This window comes from Salmo salar, chromosome ssa09 (genome assembly GCF_905237065.1).
Source record: "Salmo salar chromosome ssa09, Ssal_v3.1, whole genome shotgun sequence".
In the NCBI taxonomy this organism is placed as follows: Eukaryota; Metazoa; Chordata; class Actinopteri; order Salmoniformes; family Salmonidae; genus Salmo; species Salmo salar.
The window spans coordinates 33,713,529-33,736,033 of record NC_059450.1 but is presented as its reverse complement, the minus strand read 5'-3'; the positions used below and the strand labels follow the sequence as shown (position 1 = coordinate 33,736,033).

At 41.1% G+C, this 22,505-nt stretch overlaps 1 protein-coding gene across 3 annotated transcripts in view; it reads right to left on the bottom strand.

The window, feature by feature from the left end:
• LOC106611243 (F-box only protein 34) overlaps window positions 1-21,984 on the bottom strand; it is a 31,897-nt gene extending 9,913 nt beyond the window's left edge. Inside the window, exons 1-2 of one of the 3 annotated variants that reach the window (XM_014211241.2) lie at window positions 21,640-21,984; window positions 2,306-2,540 (exon numbers count right to left, since the gene is read on the bottom strand). In XM_014211241.2, coding sequence (XP_014066716.2) covers window positions 2,306-2,409 — 104 coding nt within the window. In that variant the 5' untranslated portion in view covers window positions 2,410-2,540; window positions 21,640-21,984. Of the gene's footprint in view, window positions 1-2,305; window positions 2,541-9,581; window positions 9,878-21,332; window positions 21,482-21,639 lie in introns of those variants that run through there. The other 2 variants (XM_014211243.2, XM_014211242.2) reach the window with 2 other exon arrangements.
• Window positions 21,985-22,505: the final 521 nt, after the last annotated feature.

The window sequence follows — 22,505 nt, the reverse complement described above, 5'->3', positions numbered from 1 at the left end:
AATTGTGAATTGAGGTTTTCTAAAAACTTGGGTGACAACATGGTAATTCCATCAGACATGGATAAAACAAGTGTCAAGGTAGAGATCATCCCTTCTGACATGATCAGATGAATTAATACATTCTGTGCTAAATTAATACAAAGCCAAATGAAACAAATCCTTTCCAACATTGTTATTGGCTACAGATAAGATTACACACCTACATCCCCAAACATGTTGTTTGGGGGTACACCACAAAAAATTAGCAAATATATTTAACATGATCAAAGTATAGTGTGCTATAAGCACAGACATTATTAATTGATGAATAACATGAATTCTTAATTCCTATTTTAACAATATGAATTCTGAAATAACCTAAGATAATTATTTATTCAGGCACCCATAGGCTGCAGATGGAATAGGAAGCTTATGATTGTATAATTATGTACAAATAAGCTCAATCATTATTATAATTGAGATGATAAAAGTCAATGTGCCATAAACATGAGTCTTGTCCAGTCATTTGACGCGACATGTTTCAACTTCTCCCTTAATTTTGTTATAGTGGTGACTTGGGAGAAACATGTGCGAGAAGGAATCTTGCATCTCCTGTCCAGCTTGTTTATCATCTTCTTGAAGCCGTCTTCACTGGCTGTCAATAGGAAACATGTCTTTGGCTATGTGATAGGCTCAGTGATTTCTATGCGTCTACGGGATGTTTTTTCGTAGGGAGTTAACACTTCAAAATGAATTGGCAATCAATGCCTGTTTAACGCAGGTGGCTAGTTGTGGCTGATGGGCTTTGCTGCTATTGGACACTTGTTTTAACCATGCAATCGGGGTAAAGTAGGGGATGGTTATACTTTAAATTATTGAATACATTTGTCGTATTGCCTCGTTGTCACCACAACCGAGGCACTTTTTGCACAACACTTGCATTTGGTTGACATCGGTGTGCCTGTAGCAGAAATACTGTCATACCACTGAAGATGCGCCCTCCTTTGGCACCATATCGAAGTTCTCGTTAGCACTCATGTTTTCGACGACACACTGAGGTAAAGACAGATTTTTAAAATCTAATACTGTACCAGACAGAAGCGAAAATCCAGACACGGGGCTATAGAGCAGCTCACAGATCTATAAATAGCCCAAACAACTACCTCTTCCCCTACTGTATTTATTTAGGTCCTTTGCACCCCAGTATTTCTACTTTGCACTCATCTACTGTCAAATCTACAATTCCAGTGTTGTAATTGCTATATTGTATTTACTTCGCCACCATGGCCTATTTATTGCCTTCTCACCTCATTTGCTCACATTGTATGTAGACTTATTTTTCTACTGTATGTTTGTTTTACTCCATGTGTAACTCTGTGTTGTTATATGTGTTGAACTGCTTTGCTTTATCTTGGCCAGGTCGCAGTTGTAAATGAGAACTTGTTCTCAACTTGCCTACCTGGTTAAATAAAGGTGAAATAAAATCAATAAAGCTGAAGCATCCGTTTAGAAGGTTTTCTCACCACCAAATATGGTAGTGAGAGGAAGTCCAGTCGCAGGTAGTGGGAGAGAGGATGCAACTAGGTGAAACTGGGCCGTCATTCTGTACATTTTATCATCTGTGAAACATCTGACCAACCATTTTTTCTGTTCCCAAAACTAGAATCTGTTACAAACACAGTGCACTACGTTTTATAGACTTGAGATTTTGTCAAAGTTATTATTAGTTAAAGGAGTGCAAAGCCTAATTGAGTTTGTGCACACGCACACTTCAGAGGAGAGGCATTCCCTAACAGAAATATAAAAATACATGCTACAATGCGCCAATAGGATATCGCTAGCTTGTGCTTGGCCCACCTACATGCTTGTTCTGCCCACTATGCTTCATTTGCTCCCACTGTAAACGCCACAGATGAACTCTTGGGTCAGTTATAAATATCTTTGACTGTACTGTCTGTCTTTGGTAAAGGCCTCTCTCTCCTCACCAGCATCTAAGTGCACGCTCTAAGCGGGGACGCTTGTGATTGGTCAGCATCCTCTGTGCATGTAGAGAGTGAATGGAGTCTAGCGCATCTCATTGGAGGTACTGTAGATCTAGTTCTCTATTAACAGTGTCAAAGAAGAAAAATCTCATGTCAATATCACAATGAATTCGATTAATCGTGCAGCCCTACAAACAAAGCATGAATTGTAGCCTTACCTGTCCATAAACTACTTTAAATATAAGGAGCCAGGTATGTCATTTGGGTGAGCTGTCCCTTTAACTGCGCAGTAGGTAAGTAGAGTGGTGATTTGTGAGTGGGGGGGGGGGGGGGGTGAGGCTTACCTCCAGGCTGACTGCAGCAGGTTGGGTGGTGGTGGTTTCCTAGGTTCCCTGTGAGAGGCGGCAGTAGCGCTGCAGTAACTCATAGATTCACATCTCTCAGGCATTCCCTCCAGTCCAGTGAGACTGGTGTAGTGACGGACGATTCTCTCCTGTCTTCTCCCACAACCCCCTGGTCGTCTGCAGGCCACAATCTGATGAGCTTACAGCTCAGGGTCCCACCCAACACACCAACACACTGTAGGGAAACAGGTACAAGATGTACAGTTTATTACACAGTTCAGTTTCAGACGACCTTGCCTAGGAAGGAACATGGCTGTGTTATGCCGACATAACGACAATTAAACTATCCAACAATCATAAGTGAATAACCCTGGCCTCCTACGAACAATGATCTGAAGAACTGCCTTAGTCAATGAGCCCAGGGCCGATTCAGAAGCAAACACTTCATGATAGAACGCAGCCTGACAGACCAGTTGCAACAAGTAAATATACTAGCAAAATACAAAAATAAATAAATCAATTCCCACAAAGTTGTTCTACTGAATGAATGGCTTACGGGCAATTCCACAGTAACATAATTACACAGAGTCAGTAGTACTTTGAACAATTTACAAAGAAAATTTCAAGAACATTTACTGGAAGAACTGTGCAGATGCAAAGTTTGGTAACAGAATTAATGTCAAATCTCCCTCAAGTTTACTTATGCGACCACGTTTTCCAAAAACTCTGTTAAAAAGGTGCACTATGCTGAAATCGCGCCGCCATTTTCTGGTTGCAAAAATTCTAATAGTTTGCCTAAAACAAGCATAGAGAATGTAGATAATCATTGTACCATCTAAACTGGTGTGAAATATATTTTCAATAGCCAAAGATAGTATTTATCTGTTTGAAGCCGGTAAAAGAAAAAAAGCATAAACTACACTTAACAGGAAGCATAGAAATAAAGCACAGAACAGATCTACCACTTCTTAGACTTTCAATGAGATTTAAAGATCTAACTCAAATTTCTATGTTAATTTGGTCTGGGTCACCCAAAAAGTTACATATTGCAGCTTTAAACATCTACTCCACATTAAAATTCAAAGATATTTGCAGAAAAAAATGGGGTATCAGCTAGGACATGACACCCTGAGTTAGGAAAAAAATACATATGTTATTGAACTACAGTAGGTAAAGTGAATTTACATCTAGTAACAGAATTACATCCGTACTACACAGAGATTCATCATTATGGATATGTATATCATTCTCGTCATGGTATCCTGAATAGGTAGAAATATGCAATAGCCTTCTGTATGTTTGGTTATTATTCTAAACACTGCCTATTTTTGTAATGAGTTCCACCCCAAACAGGACTACATTTGGTTGGTCCTGACCAGACCAAATCAGAATCAATCATAGATGTCTATGTTTGGACATCACATTGTTGGTTAAGGGCTTGTAAGTAAGCATTTCACTGCAAGGTCTACAGCTGTTGTATTTATTTTATCTTTATTTAACTAGGCAAGTCAGTTAAGAACTAATTTTTATTTTCAATGACGGCCTAGGAACAGTGGGTTAACTGCCTTGTTCAGGGACAGAACGACAGATTTGTAACTTGTCAGCTCAGGGATTCGAACTTGCAACCTTTCGGTTATTAGTCCAATGCTCTTTTTCCAATGCCGCCCCTATTCAGCACAAGTGACAAATAACATTTGATTTGTGTAAAGAAGAGTAGATATTCAGTAAAGTACATTACTGTACTCTACAGTACTCAAATTCTTTACTTCACTGTAATGTTCACTGTGCTGTACTTTTCTCTACAGTGCTCACACAATGCCAGTGGAAGGGAGGACAGTAGCAGGTGACCCAACTCTGGTTTCTGACTGCTATGATTTCCTATTGTAGCCAATTCAATTGCAGTAATTCCGTTAGATTTTTCAGTAATTCCATAACACTTGGTAACAGATTCACCTAATAATTCATAAACATAAATTATCACACTAATTGTTAGGTCTACCTTTAATTGTTACTTCTGTAAACGTTCATTATCCTCCCTCATGAGGGAGAGAAATGTAAAAATATCCGAAAGATGTAGGTTTTTGGTAACGGAGTTACAAGGCACAAGACAATGTTTCTTAAACTTACAGAAGGCAAATAATTTATCCAAAACTAAATATGTGTTGATATCAGATGGAAGGGGTCTTTACTTCAACATTATAGTGTTTTGATGCATTTCTAATACCTTTTAGACATCTACCAGAAAGTCTCAAGACCCTTTTTCCATCTGGTATGTGATCCATCCATCCATCCATCCATCCATCCATCCATCCATCCATCCACACACACCCCCACACCCACCTTAAAAAAAAGGGTGGGAAAAAGCTTTAATTTGACAAGCTCCTTCCTATAAACTTCATGTTAGAGCTCATGGCTCCTTTTAGATGGAAATGCCCTTATGTAATGCAAACCTGGCACTTTCTTCTAACAAAAACTGACAAAGGAAAAACAACCAGATGCCTTTACGTGGTTTACAATGCATTTCTGTGGTTTAACCACCTTCGTATTGAATTCCCTTCAGCCTCAGTTCTAAGACAATCCAATATGAATCTAATGGAGACAAATTCTAAAAATAACCCACCATCACTGATCTGTAACAAAAGTCAACCACAGTTGGTTAAAACAACAAAGATGTGGCAGTGCATCAAATTATTTCCCCCCTTCAACATAAAAGTCAAAGATCAAACCAAAATGACAGTTTGTAATATTTATTAGCAGTCATAGATGACTTAAAAACACAGCAGCCTACATTTAGCCTGGCCTTGTAGTAAATACTGTAGCTTTGTAAAGACAAAGCAAAAGTATTGAATCCAGTCCAAATGCTCATACAGTATAAATAAACTGAAGGCATGAGCTTCAGTTCAAACTAAGCCAACATTGAAATTGAAACATGCTCACTCTAAGGTTGCATCCCAAATGGCACCTTATCTACTCTCTATTAGTACACTACTTTTGACCAGGGCCCATATGGCACTGGTCTAAAGTACTGCACTATACAGAGAATAGGGATGCCATTTGGGACATTAAATTAAGCCCTTCCCCCATTCTAATTCGCAGGCTGGGGAAAAACAAGCGCCCAGTTTGTTTTCAAAGAGATATGTCAGCCATGAAGACCAGATAAGCCTGAACAAAAGATGCTTTGGGAACAGTGGAACAGTGACCAGCCAGGGGACTGGTGGGACGAAGGGACAGAGGGGAGGGGAAACCTGCTCTGCTTACCATCCACTTGGCTAGCTAAAACACAAGACCATCAGTCACTGAGGGACATGCTTGCACCTCTTGTACACAATGATAAGACTACTGGCCTCATTGCTTTATTCCAGTATTATTATTTAGCCCAGCACAAGTATTTTCAGCACCAATGTGCATATCGTATCAAATCACCCTCCTTTTCTTCATGGACTACTGTCACTGCCAGGGTGGCTGGATAAGGAGTTAAATTCCTAAATGTTTGGTTACATTCAAGGGTCAGTACTGGACATGTGATCCTGCATGCTTGTACAATTGTATCTGTTGAGAACCCTGATAAAGAACTGATGTAGCCTAGCAAGCCTACAACATTTGCGTTCAATGTACAATTAAACATGTTCAGCTAGCATGTTAATCAATAACATCCACATATATCCATCACAAATGGGTGATGGATACGAGGCAGGCTGAGGAGACACCACTTTCAAGTTATGATTGATTAGACACTGGCCAATAGTAAGCAGAGAGTTAGGGCTATATAGACAAGAGGGAAAACTGGTCCATTGAATGTTTTTCAGCACATCCCAGCAGAGAGAGGGGTCTGAGCTGGATACAGAAGGAAAAGTGCAATAAAACAAAAGTCTCTTGTCTGAGCAAAACATGGACAACAAACTAGGCTACTTCCACAGCGCGTTCCAGCAATGTCTGCTAGAAAATGCATCTGTACAGTTGTGGCCAAAAGTTAATAGAATGACAAATATTAATTTTCACAAAGTTTGCTGCTTCAGTGTCTTTACATATTTGTCAGAAGTTACTACGGAATACTGAAGTATAATTACAAGCATTTCATAAGTGTCAAAGGCTTTTATTGACAATGACATGACGTTGATGCGAAGAGTCAATATTTGCAGTGTTGACCCTTCTTTTTCAAGACCTCATCTGATCTGACTGATGGCAGCCCATTCTTGCATAATCAATGCTTGGAGTTTGTCAGAATTTATGGGTTTTTGTTTGTCCACCCGCCTCTTGAGGATTGACCACACGTTCTCAATGGGATTAAGGTCCGGGGAGTTTCCTGGCCATGGACCCAAAATATCAATGTTTTGTTCCCCGAGCCACTTAGTTATCACTTTTGCCTTATGGCAAGGTGCTCCATCATGCTGGAAAAGGCATTGTTCGTCACCAAACTGTTCCTGGATGGTTGGGAGAAGATGCTCTCGGAGGATGTGTTGGTACCATTCTTTATTCATGGCTGTGTTCTTAGGGAAATGTGTGAGTGAGCCCACTCCCTTGGCTGAGAAGCAACCCCACACATGAATGGTCTCAGGATGCTTTACTGTTGGCATGACACAGGACTGATGATAGCGCTCACCTCGTCTTCTCCGGACAAGGTTTGTTCCGGATGCCCCAAACAATCGTAAAGGGGATTCAGAGAAAATGACTTTACCCCAGTCCTCAGCAGTCCAATCCCTGTACCTTTTGCAGAATATCAGTCTGTCCCTGATGTTTTTCCTGGAGAGAAGTGGCTTCTTTGCTGCCCTTCTTGACACCAGGGCATCCTCCAAAAGTCTTTGCCTCACTGTGTGTGCAGATACACTCACACCTGCCTACTGCCATTCCTGAGCAAGCTCTGTACTGGTGGTGCCCCGATCCCGCAGCTGAATCAACTTTAGGAGACGGTCCTGGCGCTTGCTGGACTTTCTTGGGTGCCCTGAAGCCTTCTTCACAACAATTGAACCACTCTCCTTGAAGTTCTTGATGATCCGATAAAATGGTTGATTTAGGTGCAATCTTACTGACAGCAATATCCTTGCCTGTGAAGCCCTTTTGTGCAAAGCAATGATGGCACGTGTTTCCTTGCAGGTAACCATGGTTGACAGGAAGAACAATGATTCCAAGCACCACCTTCCTTTTGAAGCTTCCAGTCTGTTATTCGAACTCAAATCAGCATGACAGGGTGATCTCCAGCCTTGTCCTCGTCAACACTCACACCTGTGTTAACGAGAAAAATCACTGACATGACGTCAGCTGGTCCTTTTGTGGCAGGGCTAAAATGCAGTGGAAATGTTTTTTGGGGATTCAGTTCATTTGCATGGCAAAGAGGGTCTTTGCAATTCATCTGATCACTCTTCATATCATTCTGGAGTATATGCAAATTGCCATCATACAAACTGAGGCAGCAGGCTGAAAATTCATATTTTTGTCATTCAAAACTTTTGGCCACGACTGTACAGTGCAGGCCTACTATTATTGAGAAAACATTAATATGACCTCATTTTCAGTCAGACACACAGAATCCCTCACGGTGCACAGACGAACAATTCAGGACAAAGGGTGGGAGCTAGGGTTGCAAAATTCCGCAAACTTTCAATAAAATCCCAGTTGGAGGATTCCCAGAATCAGGGGGGGAATAAGCAGGAAATACAGAATTCTCGAATGTGGATTTCTGAAACCCGGGTTCGATCCCAGGCTGTGTCGCAGCCGGCCACGAGTAGGCGACACGAGGCCGGCGCACAATTGGCCCAGTATCGCCCGGGTTAGGGGAGGGTTTGGACGGCCGATGCCCTTGTCCCACCTCACTCGAGCATGCACGCGGCCTTCAGTCGCCAGCTGTACGGCGTTTCCGCCGACACATTGGTGCGGCTGGCTTCCGGGCTAAGCAAGCAGTGTGTCAAAAAGCAGTGCGGCTTGGCGGGGGTCGTGTTTCGGAGGACGCATAGTTCCTGACCGTCGCCTCTCCAGAGTACTACGGGAGTTGCAGCGATGGGAAAAGAATAACTACTAATTGGATAACACGAAAAAGGGGTAAAAAGCTACCCAAAAAATTTGAGGTGAAAGGGAGACAGTAGGACTTTAAAGATCCAACCTTTTTAATTTTTACTGTTGAAAAGCCATCTCAAGTATAAATAGTGAAGTATACACACTAAGGGAAAAAAATTGATTTTAAACAAACTAGTGTTTAGACAACTGCAAACTTCAAGGAATAGGGCATTCAAGGAGTTGGTCTGATAGGAAGTCGTGATGTCATCGGAAAGGCCAGCTCCCACCACTTGTGCCATGTCATGAATTACCTGAACCACCTATTTTGATGTGCCTTTTGTTATGTAAATCAGCTGTTAAATGAGGTGAGAAAGAGACTGGAGTGCCACTAAGTTCACCAGCTCCCATTAAACTGATTGGCTTAAAATGGCAGGTTTTTGAGGAAGTAAACCGCTGCTGCTTGTGGAGGTGCTAAAGGTTATTGCACATTACATGATTATACTCGTCTTGCAAATACACTTTTAGCCCAAACTTTGTACTTAGGACTGGCCTGTGATTAACAAGTCAATTGTCTGCGAGAGGAGCTGATAGATTCGAAGGCTCTGTTTTTACCATGTGGGAAGTAGGCTGTTCAGTGTTACAGCAGTGTTTTGCTAATTTGTAGTTAAACTTTTCATACGGTGCAGTCCCCACAACGTGTTAGATGATGACCAATGAGCTAATTGGCTAAAAGCTTCTTCTCGAATAACATTCTGAATTGTGATTGTTGTATAATAAATTCTGTTGAGCATTGCTCTTGCTGCGTATTCATATGGTTGTACTCTAACTAGTTCTCCGAAGTGCTTCTACTCAACGTTAGGTTTTTCCTAATTTTGTTGGTTGTGGTTTGTGACCCAACTACCAGGCTAAGAAAATGAAATGATTTGTTTTATTGGTCACATACACGTATTTAGCAGATGTTATTGTGGGTGTAGCGATATGCTTGTAAATCAGGTTTCTCAGAGTAGGAGTGAAAATCTAAGCTCAGTTTTGCCTTTTAAAATCATAATGAATAAAAGTAATGAAATCATAATCAATAAGATATGATCTTTAAATTAGCTCTTCTACTCCGAGTGCGGGCCAATAACAGAACTTGATAACACTGCACTATGCTTAAAATGCTCAATCAAAATATCATTGAATTGATACAGAATTTACAACCCAGAATAAATTAAACTGAAACTAGGCCTATTGTCATTTCACTGAGCAAGAGAGCCTTTCTATTTGAGAGAGAGAGAGAGACACTTACATGGTTCCTGAAGAGGCGTTTTCTCTTTAGCTAGAATCCTTGCAACTCAACGTTTCTCTGTTGCCCATTGCCCTGTGGTCTGCCTGCCTGGGGCACAGCACCGGTGTAGACTAGAGTATGTGGGTGTATGTATGCATGCATGCACGCACAGGAGTTAACCTAAAGCTAGTAAAGTGCTATCTGAAATTCTTCCCAACCTTCCCCATACAGCACAGCATTGCAGCACGTGGTTAAAGAGAAAGCTTCACCTAAACAGCTGTCATTGGCCACCACAGAGCCGGGCCCCAGCTTCTCCACTTACAGACACATGTGGCTGTCAAGGAGGAAATAAAGCATTGCGATGAGCCAATTGGCTGCCAGGACTCTTATGTCTATATACGGCAGCTAGATAATCAATAGTGTTGTAGAGAGAGCGGGTCTCCTCTCCACTGACTCCTGATTATGTTGGGTAGGTGTCAGATTCTCTCCTGCTACTCAACATATGCAACATGTGCCCCCACGTACAAAAGTAGGCCTACACACTCTAAAAATACACACAAACTCCCTACTGAGCCAAGCCAACACACCAATCCCATGACTGGGACAAGACCAAAGGGGAAAAAGGACACCCTGAATGACACCGAAGCCCACAGAGAAGAGCAGAATCTCCAATGTCAGCAGCAGCTCAGACTGGCCACATTCTGATCCCGCTGCAGCAGCATGTCCCTATGGACACAGGGAGACACTAAAAAGTTACTACAAGCTCCACTCCATTGACCTACGTGAATGCGTGTTGGCTTGAGCAGTATACCGGGGTATTTGGAAAAAGCCACAAGATGGTTTTCAATACAGTACAAAGTATTTATTTGAAGTTTTTCCCATACATATTAATATTTGTAGCTACTTTAACCTCTATGGGCTAGGTGGGACGCTTGCTACGTAACAGCCACTTGCAGCCTGTGGCGCGATTTTCAAAACCTTAAAAATCCTATTACTTCAATTTCTCAAACATATGACTATTTTACAGCTATTTAAAGACAAGACTCTCGTTAATCTAACCACACTGTCCGATTTCAAAAAGGCTTTACAACGAAAGCAAAACATTAGATTATGTCAGCAGAGTACCAAGCCAGAAATAATCAGACACCCATTTTTCAAGCCAGCATATAATGTCACCAAAACCCAGAAGACAGCTAAATGCAGCACTCACCTTTGATGATCTTCATCAGATGACAACCCTAGGACATTATGTTATACAATACATGCATGTTTTGTTCAATCAAGTTCATATTTATATCAAAAACCAGCTTTTTACATTAGCATGTGACGTTCAGAACTAGCATACTTCCGGGGAATTCGCTAACATTTTACTAAATTACTCACGATAAACGTTCACAAAAAGCATAACAATTATTTTAAGAATTATAGATACAGACCTCCTCTATGCACTCGATATGTCCGATTTTAAAATAGCTTTTTGGTGAAAGCACATTTTGCAATATTCTAAGTACATAGCCCAGGCATCACGGGCTCGCTTATTTAGACACCCGGCAAGTTTAGCACTCACCATAATCATATTTACTATTATAAAAGTTTGATTACCTTTTGTTGTCTTCGTCAGAATGCACACCCAGGACTGCAACTTCAATAACAAATGTTGGTTTGGTCCAAAATAATCCATCGTTATATCCGAATAGCGGCGTTTTTGTTCGATGCGTTCCAGACACTATCCGAAATGGTAAAGAAGTGTCGCGCGCATGGCGCAATTCGTGACAATAAAATTCTAAATATTCCATTACCGTACTTTGAAGCATGTCAACCGCTGTTTAAAATCAATTTTTACGTCATTTTTCTCGTAGAAAAGCGATAATATTCCGACAGGGAATCTCCTTTTCGGCAAACAGAGGAAAAAAATCACAAAGGCGGGGGCGGTCGGGTCACGCGCATAAGCCCAGAGTCCCTTGATCGGCCACTTGAGAAAGGCGATAATGTGTTTCAGCCTGGGGCTGGAATGACGACATTCTGTTTTTTCCCGGGCTCTGAGCGCCTATGGACGACGTGGGAAGTGTCACGTTAGAGCAGAGATCCTTAGTAAAAGATAGAGATGGAAAAGAAGTTCAAGAAATGGTCAGACAGGCCACTTCCTGTAAAGGAATCTCTCAGGTTTTGACCTGCCATTTGAGTTCTGTTATACTCACAGACACCATTCAAACGGTTTTAGAAACTTTAGGGTGTTTTCTATCCATATGTAATAAGTATATGCATATTCTAGTTACTGGGTAGGAGTGGTAACCAGATTAAATCGGGTATGTTTTTTATCCAGCCGTGTCAATACTGCCCCCTAGCCCTAACAGGTTAAATACCTGCAGTCAACTTGTGCTATACGTTAGGAGATAAAGCAGATTGTGTCCATTTCACCGTCACATTTTACATTATGAAGCTTACCTTAGTTCCCCAGAACAGTTGAGCCAGTCACGTGTTTGTAAATATCACAACGGGAGAAAGCGGGAGCTGGTAAATCCATAGTGTTCTATATGTATCAGCAGTCTGTTTTGCTGCACACATGTGATGAAGTTACACTTGTATGCAATTCGCTACTAAATGTTTGCCATTAGATACACTACATGACCAAAAGTATGTGGACACCTGCTCGTCAAACATTCATTCCAAAATCATGGCCATTAATATGGAGTTGGCCCACCTTAGCTGCTATAACAGCCTCCACTCTTCTGGGAAGGCTTTCCACTAGATGTTGGAACATTGCTGCAGGGACTTGCTTCTACTCAGACCTCACTTTGTGCACGGCGGCATTGTCATGCTGAAACAGGAAAGGGCCTTCCTCAAACTCTTGCCATAAAGTTGGAAGCACAGACTCGTCTAGAATGTCATTGTATGCTGTAGTGTTAAGATTTCCCTTCAGTGGAACTAAGGGGCCTAGCCCAAACCATGAAAAACATCCCCAGATCATTATTCCCCCTCCACCCAACTTTACAGTTCGCACTATGCATTGGGGCAGGTAGCCTTCTCCTGGCATCCGCCAAACCCAGATTTGTCAGACGTACTGCCAGATAGTGAAATGGGATTCATCACTCCAGAGAACTGCTCTATAGTCCAATGGCAGCAAGCCGACGCTTGGCATTGTGAATGGTGATCCTAGGCTTGTGTGCGGCTGCTCAGCTATGGAAACCCATTTCATGAAGCTCCTGATGAACAGTTATTGTGCTGACGTTGCTTCCAGAGGCAGTTTGGAACTTGGTCGTCAGTGTTGCAACCAACGACAGAATTTTTTACACACTACAACACTCGGCGGTCCCATTCTGTGAGCTTGTGTGGCCTACCACGTCGCAGATGAGCCGTTGTAGCTCCTAGACATTTCCACAGTTGACTGGAGCAGCTATAGCCTGGCTGAAATTTGACAAACTAACTTGTTGGAAAGGTGGCATCCTATGACGGTGCCACATTGAAAGTCGCAGAGCTCTTCAGTAAGGCCATTCTACTGCCAATGTTTGTCTATGGAGATTGCATGGCAGTGTGCTCTATTTTAATACACCGGTCAGCAACGGGTGTGGCTGAAATAGCCGAACCCACTCATTTGAAGGTGTGTCCACATACTTTTGTATTACATACTGTATCTTATAATGGTGTTTCTGTTAGAGCTCTTGAGTTCTGTACAGTTGCCATTTTTTCCCTGTGCTTCTTACTAGTGTTTTTCCCCTCCTCCGTTCTCCTCCCCTCTGCTCAAGGTACACATACTACTCTACCTTCAGAAAGCATGTGTCACAACTTTGTTAATTTGCACAATTTCTCTCGTTCACTTTAGTTTGTAAATGTCCACACTCACCAAAAATTACATTTGGTAACTACTAACTATATTTGTATAACTTTAGGAGCTGGATTTGCAAATAGTTTGTTTTCGCTTGTTAGCATTTAGCTAACAGCGTCTGATTTCATTATTAGTTTGTGCCAATTTTGTTAGCATTTGGTATTTTCTTGTATGCTATGCCGGAAAGTAATACCGTAAATCCTGAGATGAGAGAAGGATGGCATCTGGATACCACCCAAGCCTATGTGGGAGGAGTTGGATTTTTGGAGTAGCGGACATCTTTTGGTAACATGATATCCTCGCCGGTCCCATTAGCAAGGGGGCGGGGGGAATAGCTTGCTGGCAGCCTGGCTAAAAACATTGCAAGCTAGCTAGCCTTTTTAGCTTGCCACATCTCCATGTGAAATAAATCTGATTTATAATTTTTTTTAAAGATATGCCCTGTCAAATATACTTATTTTCACAGTTTGATATGCTGCTTGTGTGTTCATTCCCATAGCAGCTAAAAATAGAACATGTTTGGTCAGAGAAAAAGCCACATGACTAGCTAGTTGGCTACAGCAGGTTCAAACATTTCACAATAGCCTGTAATCACTAGTTATTACTTCTTAACAAAATAGACTTTGGGGTTCTCTTGTTGTCTTCTCATTTGTGGTGAAAGCAAAAGAAGAGTCTCAGTCTTCCCTTGCTAGCAAGTTGACTAAACACTGCAAGCTAGCTAGCCCTTTAGCTTCTTACATCGCCATGTGAAATAATCAGATTTATAATTAAATATGCCCTAGCAAATATTCTTATACTTGCCAGTGTAAACCACAACATTATCCTAATTTAATATGCTGCTTCAATGTATTCGCTCCCATATCAGCTAAAAATATAATGTCATCCTTTTTAGGCACAGAGAAAAAAAAGCACATGGCTATCTGTTTTAGCCTAAAGTAACATTATCACCTCAAAATAATATTTGGGAGGATTCTATAAGGCTAAAATGTTGTTTGGTTTATTATTTGAACAGTCGCTGAGACTCAAGGGTAGAAGAAAATGGCGTCAAATGCCGGAGCGTATTTTTTGTGACACAAAAATGACATTGCGCTGTCTGTCCAGTCTACATATTCTCTGTAGATGCTTTAAGGAGACTTTTCTGACCAGGATCCAATTGACAGCCCAACTAGCCAAATCTAAAACTGACCCTTACATCAAGCTAACATTAACCAAATCTAACCCAATTTTAACCAATTTGGAAATGAAATATAGGTTTGCACATCAGCCACGTAGCCCTTCCCATAAATGCATGGCTGCCCTCTCCTTTCATAAGGCACTTCCTTCACCTGAACCTACTGGGGTTTTCCATACAAATACAATAGCACTTTAAAACACACCCGGGAAGAGGGGTGCGGCTGCCTGACTGCCTGTAATTCGTATACAAAGCTATTTCCATACCCAAGCACTTGTGGACGAGCGCTGTTGAAATACCCTTTGAGGCGATTTTCTAATCTAGTGGTGTACAGGACAGTACATCCAAAACACTAACACATCTAGCCCCAACTATAAATCAGTAAGCGACCAGAGAGAAAGCAGCTTTAGTTTAATATATTTGGACCACTAACAAATCAGTGCTTTCCTGCTCTTAGTATCAATCTATCATAACCAAAACACCTCGTAAAGAAAGAAGTTCAAACAACATTTCACTGCTCGTGACTCCATTGAATAGAGAGAGCATCCTGATCACTAACTGACCAGTAACAGTTGTGCAATAGCCTGGATGGAACACATAACAGATCAAGCACAGAGACATCCATCCATGATACTCTCAACATTCCACATTCAAATGCTGTGCAGCACACTAACTCAGTAACACAAGTGCTGTCCTGTCAGAAGAGTAACATGGCACACAAGACCTTTGATTTGGGGGTTCTCTCTCATAGCAGCATGAGTATGTCATAGCATATAGACTCAGAAATACCTCAAGACTTCAGCTGGCAACAACCCATTAACTTAACCAATTGTTGATCAGTTGCTACATGTTAGCTTTATTGGCCCAGGCCCCAGCTATCAGCTCGGTAAGGTCAATCTAAAAATAGGGAAATATTAGGTAAGCCAACACACAATTTGACTACTGTAAATCAGATCTCTCCTCAAAAGCTCAAACAAAAATATCCATATTTTTTATGATTTGGCTTCTCAACATACAGTAGATTTCTATTTCAATGTCAATGCTCTAGTTACACATGCAGCCTATCAATAACACCATTGCAGGCATACATATGCCCAAACAGAGGACCTCTTACCTAACAGGTCTTGAATTCCACACCTCTACTAAGAAGTTCACAGCGATTCAGTAATTACTTCAGGAGGGCCTGTGAAGGGCCTATGAGTAGCTAGCTTTCCACAGCCTAAAGTGTCTGTGTATTCCCTCCATTGCCAAGCACAAGGCTTCAGCTCTGACACCTTACCACCAGACCAGGTATGGCAACAGCCTCGTCTATCTCACCCTGCCCATTGGATAGAAACTCATCAGGGGAATGGGAAACACATGCTGCCGAGGTACAGGCAGAGGATACGGACATGACCTACGCTACAAGACAGAGCAAACCAGTTGCGTTACGTCAAGACTGGGCAACTTCATTTTTTTTCCCCTACTGAGAAACTGGATATAGGCTATCAACACCTTGTACAAACAACAACCATCCCAGTTTCTTTTGGCTTAGTGAATTCCTTCCTATCTAGCCCTTTGAGACAGTCACACACCATCTAATCATTCACAGGTCTATGCTATAGCCTTTCTTGTACTACAGTAATCTGGAAGCCCACCATACAGTTGGTCTGTCTGTATGTCTTTGTTGCAATTGTGTAGCCTAATCTCAAAGCATGTTTCAAACTTTTCAGTCACACACCATTCAGTTCTACTTACACTGAGCTTTTCTTTATTACAGTAGCATACACAGACAGCCATACAGTGTTTCTGTATGTCCCAAAACACAGGCATTCTCTGCCATGTCTTTGTGGCAATTGTGTAGCCTAACATCAAAGCAGCATGCCTCCAACTTTAGCATTGACCCAAATGAATCAGTGTGAAAAAGACCAATGTTGGAATGCACTGAGGGACAATGAGCATGTAGGAAACGTGCTTCACAGCACAAGGCAAACACACTGGATGCTGTATGAGCATTCAACAGGCCAGGCTGAATATAACATGTAAAAGGGACAAGCAAGGTGACAATTCAAACAGCTTAAGACAACCTATCGTTTGTACTACAAAATGTGGCTTTCAATTGTTGTTTACAAGTAGTATGGCCAAGAAGTAGAAAACAAACACCTCAGCTTTTCTCAAGTTCTCAAGGGTGAATTATTGGGGCTCAGGCAGGTGGAAGGCTGAGAGCAAAGACAAGCCAACGCAGAGCGAGAGAGAAAGCAGTGGGAACAGAACAGGACAGGACTAAAAGCCACGTATCTAAAAAAACAAAAAGGCTTGTCACAACCTGTTACACTCGCAGGTCTGGCCCTCCTCACCCACTCCAATCAACAGCTTGTTTTGTCAGGTAGGAAAAACAGTTGAACACAGGGCTCTAAATAGAATAGTAGCACTGGTGCTCCCAACTTAAAAGATCAAATTTTGCAGCACCAGAAAATATTGAGATCCAGCCTTTATTTGGCCTATGCATTTTATCTACTGTTGAAGCACATGTGCCCTAGAAACTATGGAACACTGTAAAGACTGTTCACTATACAAGCTAAAATGCCAATACCAGTCATTGAAATTACAAAGTAATTTGTGGAATATTACGGTGTTACATTGTGTAAAAGCACAGTTTCCTGTTGAGATGCATTACAAAAAAAATTGTACACTGTCTCTTTATGAACATCAAGTTTGTGTGTGAAGACATGCAAATCTGTCATTCATTCACTGCTATGATCATTGATCTCATGAAGTTATCCCTTTACCATTCTTTCGATGCTCCCAAATGTTTAGACTGGTAAAGTTAACAGGTTGTTAAGCAAGCTAGCTAATGAGGTAACATGAGGTGTCAGCGGGCCGCGACATGGTTTATGAATGTAAAACGCGGCATGCCAATGGAGATGCATCCAGCTGCAGCGCCAATGTGCAATAGAAGGAGAAAAAAACGTAGTGCTGGTAACGGCTGAATAGTTTGGGTTAGAGATAATCCGTTTTCTCTGTAGTAATGGTGCAACCACCAGAGTCACGAATCTGCGTCTTAGAGACTATTTGCACTGAATCGCCACACATTCAACCCTCACACACTACCACCCAGCACAGCTGGTGTTCTACTATATCTATCCATCTATTCAACTGACCTAGACACTACCCACAATACAGTCATACTTATAGCACATTAATTATCCATTCTGTATATCCTATTGTTCATTAACTATACTGCATATCCTATTGTTTACATACCAGGCTATTACTAGGCATACTAACTCTTCCTTTAATTATTTTTTTATTTGACTTTACTATTGTTATATTGATTATTGTACTGCAATTCTGAGGTAGCTAGCGCACAAGCATTTAGCTGCAGTTTTTATACCTGCTGTAATCTGGACGTGACAAATAAAATGTTTGATTACAACAATTAAATGGCTGATTTTTCTTCTAGGTGCACTCGTGCTCCTAAATTAAAATTCCAAGTCGCAAAGCAAAATATTTAGGAGCATATGCAACCAAAATGCCCGCACTTTAGAGACCTGGTTGAACACGTCTTTCTCATGCTACGCGAGTCTTAATAGAGTGAACAAAGATGTTTTTGACACTGAGCTGTCCAGTTGTCAGGGTGCCTTGGTGGGACGGATAGGCAAATTCACCCCACCAGGTGGTAAAGGAAATTTCAGACACCACTAAAAGGGGTTCTCATCATTTGTTCATAAAAAAAGGTAGGTCGCAAGGCCTGGGCTTGACAAAAAGAGATTCACCAAATGTGCACACAAATGTCTAAGCTACATGGCAACTGTTGCTCAATGCCCCCAAAAAGTATATGGATACAAGCCATGAACATTTCTGTCGATCTTTATTGACAACGCTGAGTGCTTGTTTTCATGATGTATTGTAGAGTCCAGGGTTCAACGTAAACTTCTCTCACTGTCCTGAACGGAATCGTAACTGGCCCAGATATTGGGGTCATACAGAGCCTATTGGCATGCTTTCTCTCTATATTCAGCTTGTAATATGTTACATTTGGTTATTATGGTAAGTATTAAAAAGCTGTTTAATATCAATTAACAATGTGAGACAGTCTACTCTTTAGAACTGCTTTGTATTAATTTCATACATTTGTTTGTATAATAGCCGGTCATTTTAAGATATCAATTTTTTAAATCTTAAAATAGAACGTTGCCCCAAGACAGCTGCTTCTCAAAAAAGATATGGATCTGGGTACAGTAGGCTATCCAAGACGAATGCTAGGCAACTTATTGTAGATTTATTGTGCTTTAACCACCAAACATATTGATCAAATACAAATAGCATTACTTTTCCACGTGCTGTCTTGTCTTCAAATGGTTTTCAATGGCAGACTGCAACAGAGCAGGTAAATGTTGAACTGGAATGCAAATTTTGCAGGAAAGTTAGTGGCCCTGTTGGGTCAGTGACTGACAAGATCCACTGGACCAACACGTTTTTACTGGCCGTAGGCCAGCGGGCCATTGTTAATGTCAGATCCTGGAGTCAAACTATTTCTCCCAGTTAAGTAAGATCGTAAAAGCATCATTGCACAATTTGGGCCTAGGCCTACACGTGAGATGATTGTTAGCCAATTAATCCATCAGAACCCCTTAACTAAGAGAGAAAACACACCAGACCGACAAATGATTAAATGCAGAGGGTGACCATCCTATCCCCTCTGACCACAGAATATTGGCTGTCATTTCCCAACGATTCTACATGTTGAATCTGTATCTTTTGTTGAAACCCAGCAAGCAGGTGATCTACTTCACACAGCTGACAATCATCATGGGGGCATGTACTGTCCATAAAGTCTTACAGTAGTTGGGAGGTGTTCAATATTAAAATCAATGGAGACAACATCCACCCATAAACATCTGCTTCAGTTCCATGGGAGTGCCAAAATCTTCTGACTGTACAATTAAATCAACCACTCAATACCATAAGTGGATCAGGCACTTAGCCTAGTGTATCAGCACAAACCACTACCAACAAAATGAGAAACAGCCTAACATTGATTAGAAACACTTTGGAGAACTAGTAAGTTGAATAGAGTGCCACCATATGAATACGTAGCAAGAAAAAGACTAAACAGATGCGCAACTCTGGCATTTTATTATACAACAAGCACAACTTACGATATCGTTAAAGAAAAATCCCATGGCATAAACAGACCCATGGAATCCATCAGCGCCTCTCACAGACAATTGACTTGTTAATCACAGGCCAGGTCTAAGTACAAAGTGTGGGCTAAACGTATATTTGCAAGACAAACAGTATGTGCATGCAGTGTGCAATAACCTTCAGCACCTCACAACATGCAGCGGTTTACTTCCTCAAAAACATGCCATTTTAAGCCAATCACTGTTTAATGGGAAGTGATTAACTTAATGTTGCACTCCAGTCTCCTCACTTCATTTAACACCTGATTAACCTAACAAGACATGTCTCAATAGCTGGTCCAGACATGTCAACATAGCACAAGTGGAACTTTTACTGCTTTTCAACAGTAAAAGTTAAAAATCACTGGAGGAGGTCTTTAAGCACAACCAAAATCAAGGTTCTTCACTCCTATTAAGATGGGACATTAAAGGTAGTCAGTGATATGACATTGATGCACAAAGTAAACAGCACAGTGGGCCCATTTCAGCAAAAACTAGCAAGGCTAAACTTCTGCTGTTTTAGTCCCGTGGCTACCACATTGTAAGAGCATGATGTAAATCCATGCACAGATACCATGTGTGACTGAAAGAAGTCTTGCTCATTGCAATATCTGCAGTGATGCTCGTGCTACGTCATTTAGCTGACCTTTAATGATGCCCATCATTTAAGCTAACACACTCAGGGAGGTTCTATGGCTATGGCATCTACAATCAAGATGGAAGTAATCCAAGACAAAAGTAAGGAGAGGTTGTTTTACACTTTGGACAAAGCTGAGAGTCCTCTTCAATCAGTAAAGACAAGGACCACTTTAAATTAACAATCATGTTTTGTAAATGCACAGCTAAGTGTTGAATGCAACTATTTTGTTTCAGGGCTAAGGGATCTGCAAGGAGGTTTCTGGGACTGCGTGTCTGGTCAAGGAAAGGGACTGCTCCAAGTCCCATCCATCTCTGATTTTCTCATTGTATGCGCCTAGTTTATAGTTCATCCAAAGGGCAGGCAATAATTTACTATTATACATATCAGAGCACCTAACGTTAATAATTGGATTATCCATGTTAATAAATTCATAATTAGGAAAGTAGTTAGCGAAACAGTTAACACCGCTACACAAAACTATTCATACACAACGTAGCCACTTGGTAAGATTGCTAGCTTTTAGATAAGTGACAATGTATTCACACATTGCACTATTTAGATTTAGTAACGACCATGCGTGTTGTTATCGTGTCAATACGATAACAAACGTGTGAGCTTGTTGTGTTATGCCGAAGCGCTAGCGTAGTCAGCTAGTTTGCTAAACTACTGTGGGGGAAAAAAGTTGCCAGTGACAACGACATTGTTACCTACATAGTTAATTTATAGTTTAAATTAGCTCGTTACATTTCAGCAAAACGAGATTGTAACGTTGATAAACGTTTGTTCGATTTGAAAAGGCCTTATCCACCCATGCAGCTAAGGTTTGAGAATAGTCAAGGTACTAGCAGTTAGTTATGTGGCGTAACGTTAATGCTAGGTGCACGCTAACACATTCCGTACAAAATAAGTCCATAACGTTAACTAGCTAACGCTGGTTAACTTTGTGTGGCCAAATAGTTAACTAATCAATTACCTTATCAGATTCAAATGAATTGCAGTGCAATCTAAGCGAGTGTTTAAACGGACCCATCACAGTCCTTCTCCACTCCACCCACCTCGACTTTCCAGGCACGTTAACGTTATTAGCTAGCTAACGTTAGCATTGCTAATGGCTAGTTAGTTACACAACTTTTTTTTTTTTTTTTTAACTTGTGGGGTTGGCAGAATGTCAACTCAGCTTAACAATATTAGCTAGAATGTGTTTAATTAATGTAGTTAACTACTTAACTGTACACACATATAGAGGAATACCAAAGCAAAGGCAAAACGTTCAAACTGACCTGTGCCGCTGCGAAAACTCGGAAATGATGAGGTCTCCAATCCCCTGCCTTACTAGGAGCACTTGCTGGGCAAAGCAGCGCCGTGTTCGGTGTTCAGCAGTGACCTTACAATAAATGATAACCGCATCTATAATTATACGGTCTTCATAACTGTCATATAAGCAGTAAAATCGTTATCATTTTCGTCCGTATTTGATGCTACGCTCTTGCTAACAATCCCATACTAGCTAGTCGTTTTGCAAAAGATATTCGCGAGCGAGCGACGTCCCCTGCTTGATATTATAGCGCTCAGCGTTCTGACGTGCTTGCATCTTCAACAATGATGATGAACGTGTCCGCAAAACTACCACGCACGCGCAGAATCATTGCGTCAAAGACAACACTGTACTCGGTGAATTGAACTAAGATTGATCATTTATATAGGTGTTTTACATTTTCGGAATAGGCTTACTTGGAGGGGGGTGTAAGGGACAATATATGAAATGTTTAAAATAGATTAAAGCGTTATTAGGTGAACCAGTCCCCATGGTTTACGGGTGACCAAAATTATAGGTGACCAAACGGGTGACACAAATGATATTATATTACTATAAGAGTTCTGAAATCCCTATTACAAGCCATACCATAAACCAGGTGCAAAAGCGATTTGAGAACAATTCAAAGTTCCAACCTTTATGAAGTTCACAGCAGTTTATATGTAGGCATAGAAAAGTCATTGAATAATGAATCTCTTCTGTCTTCAGTTTCCATCGAGATTCAGTCCGTAGTCGGTTTCCATCATTAAAAATGAATCACTGACCTGACGTCAGGATACTAAGGTGTCTTTTGTTTATCCCAAATTACACCCTATTACCCTTTGGTGCACT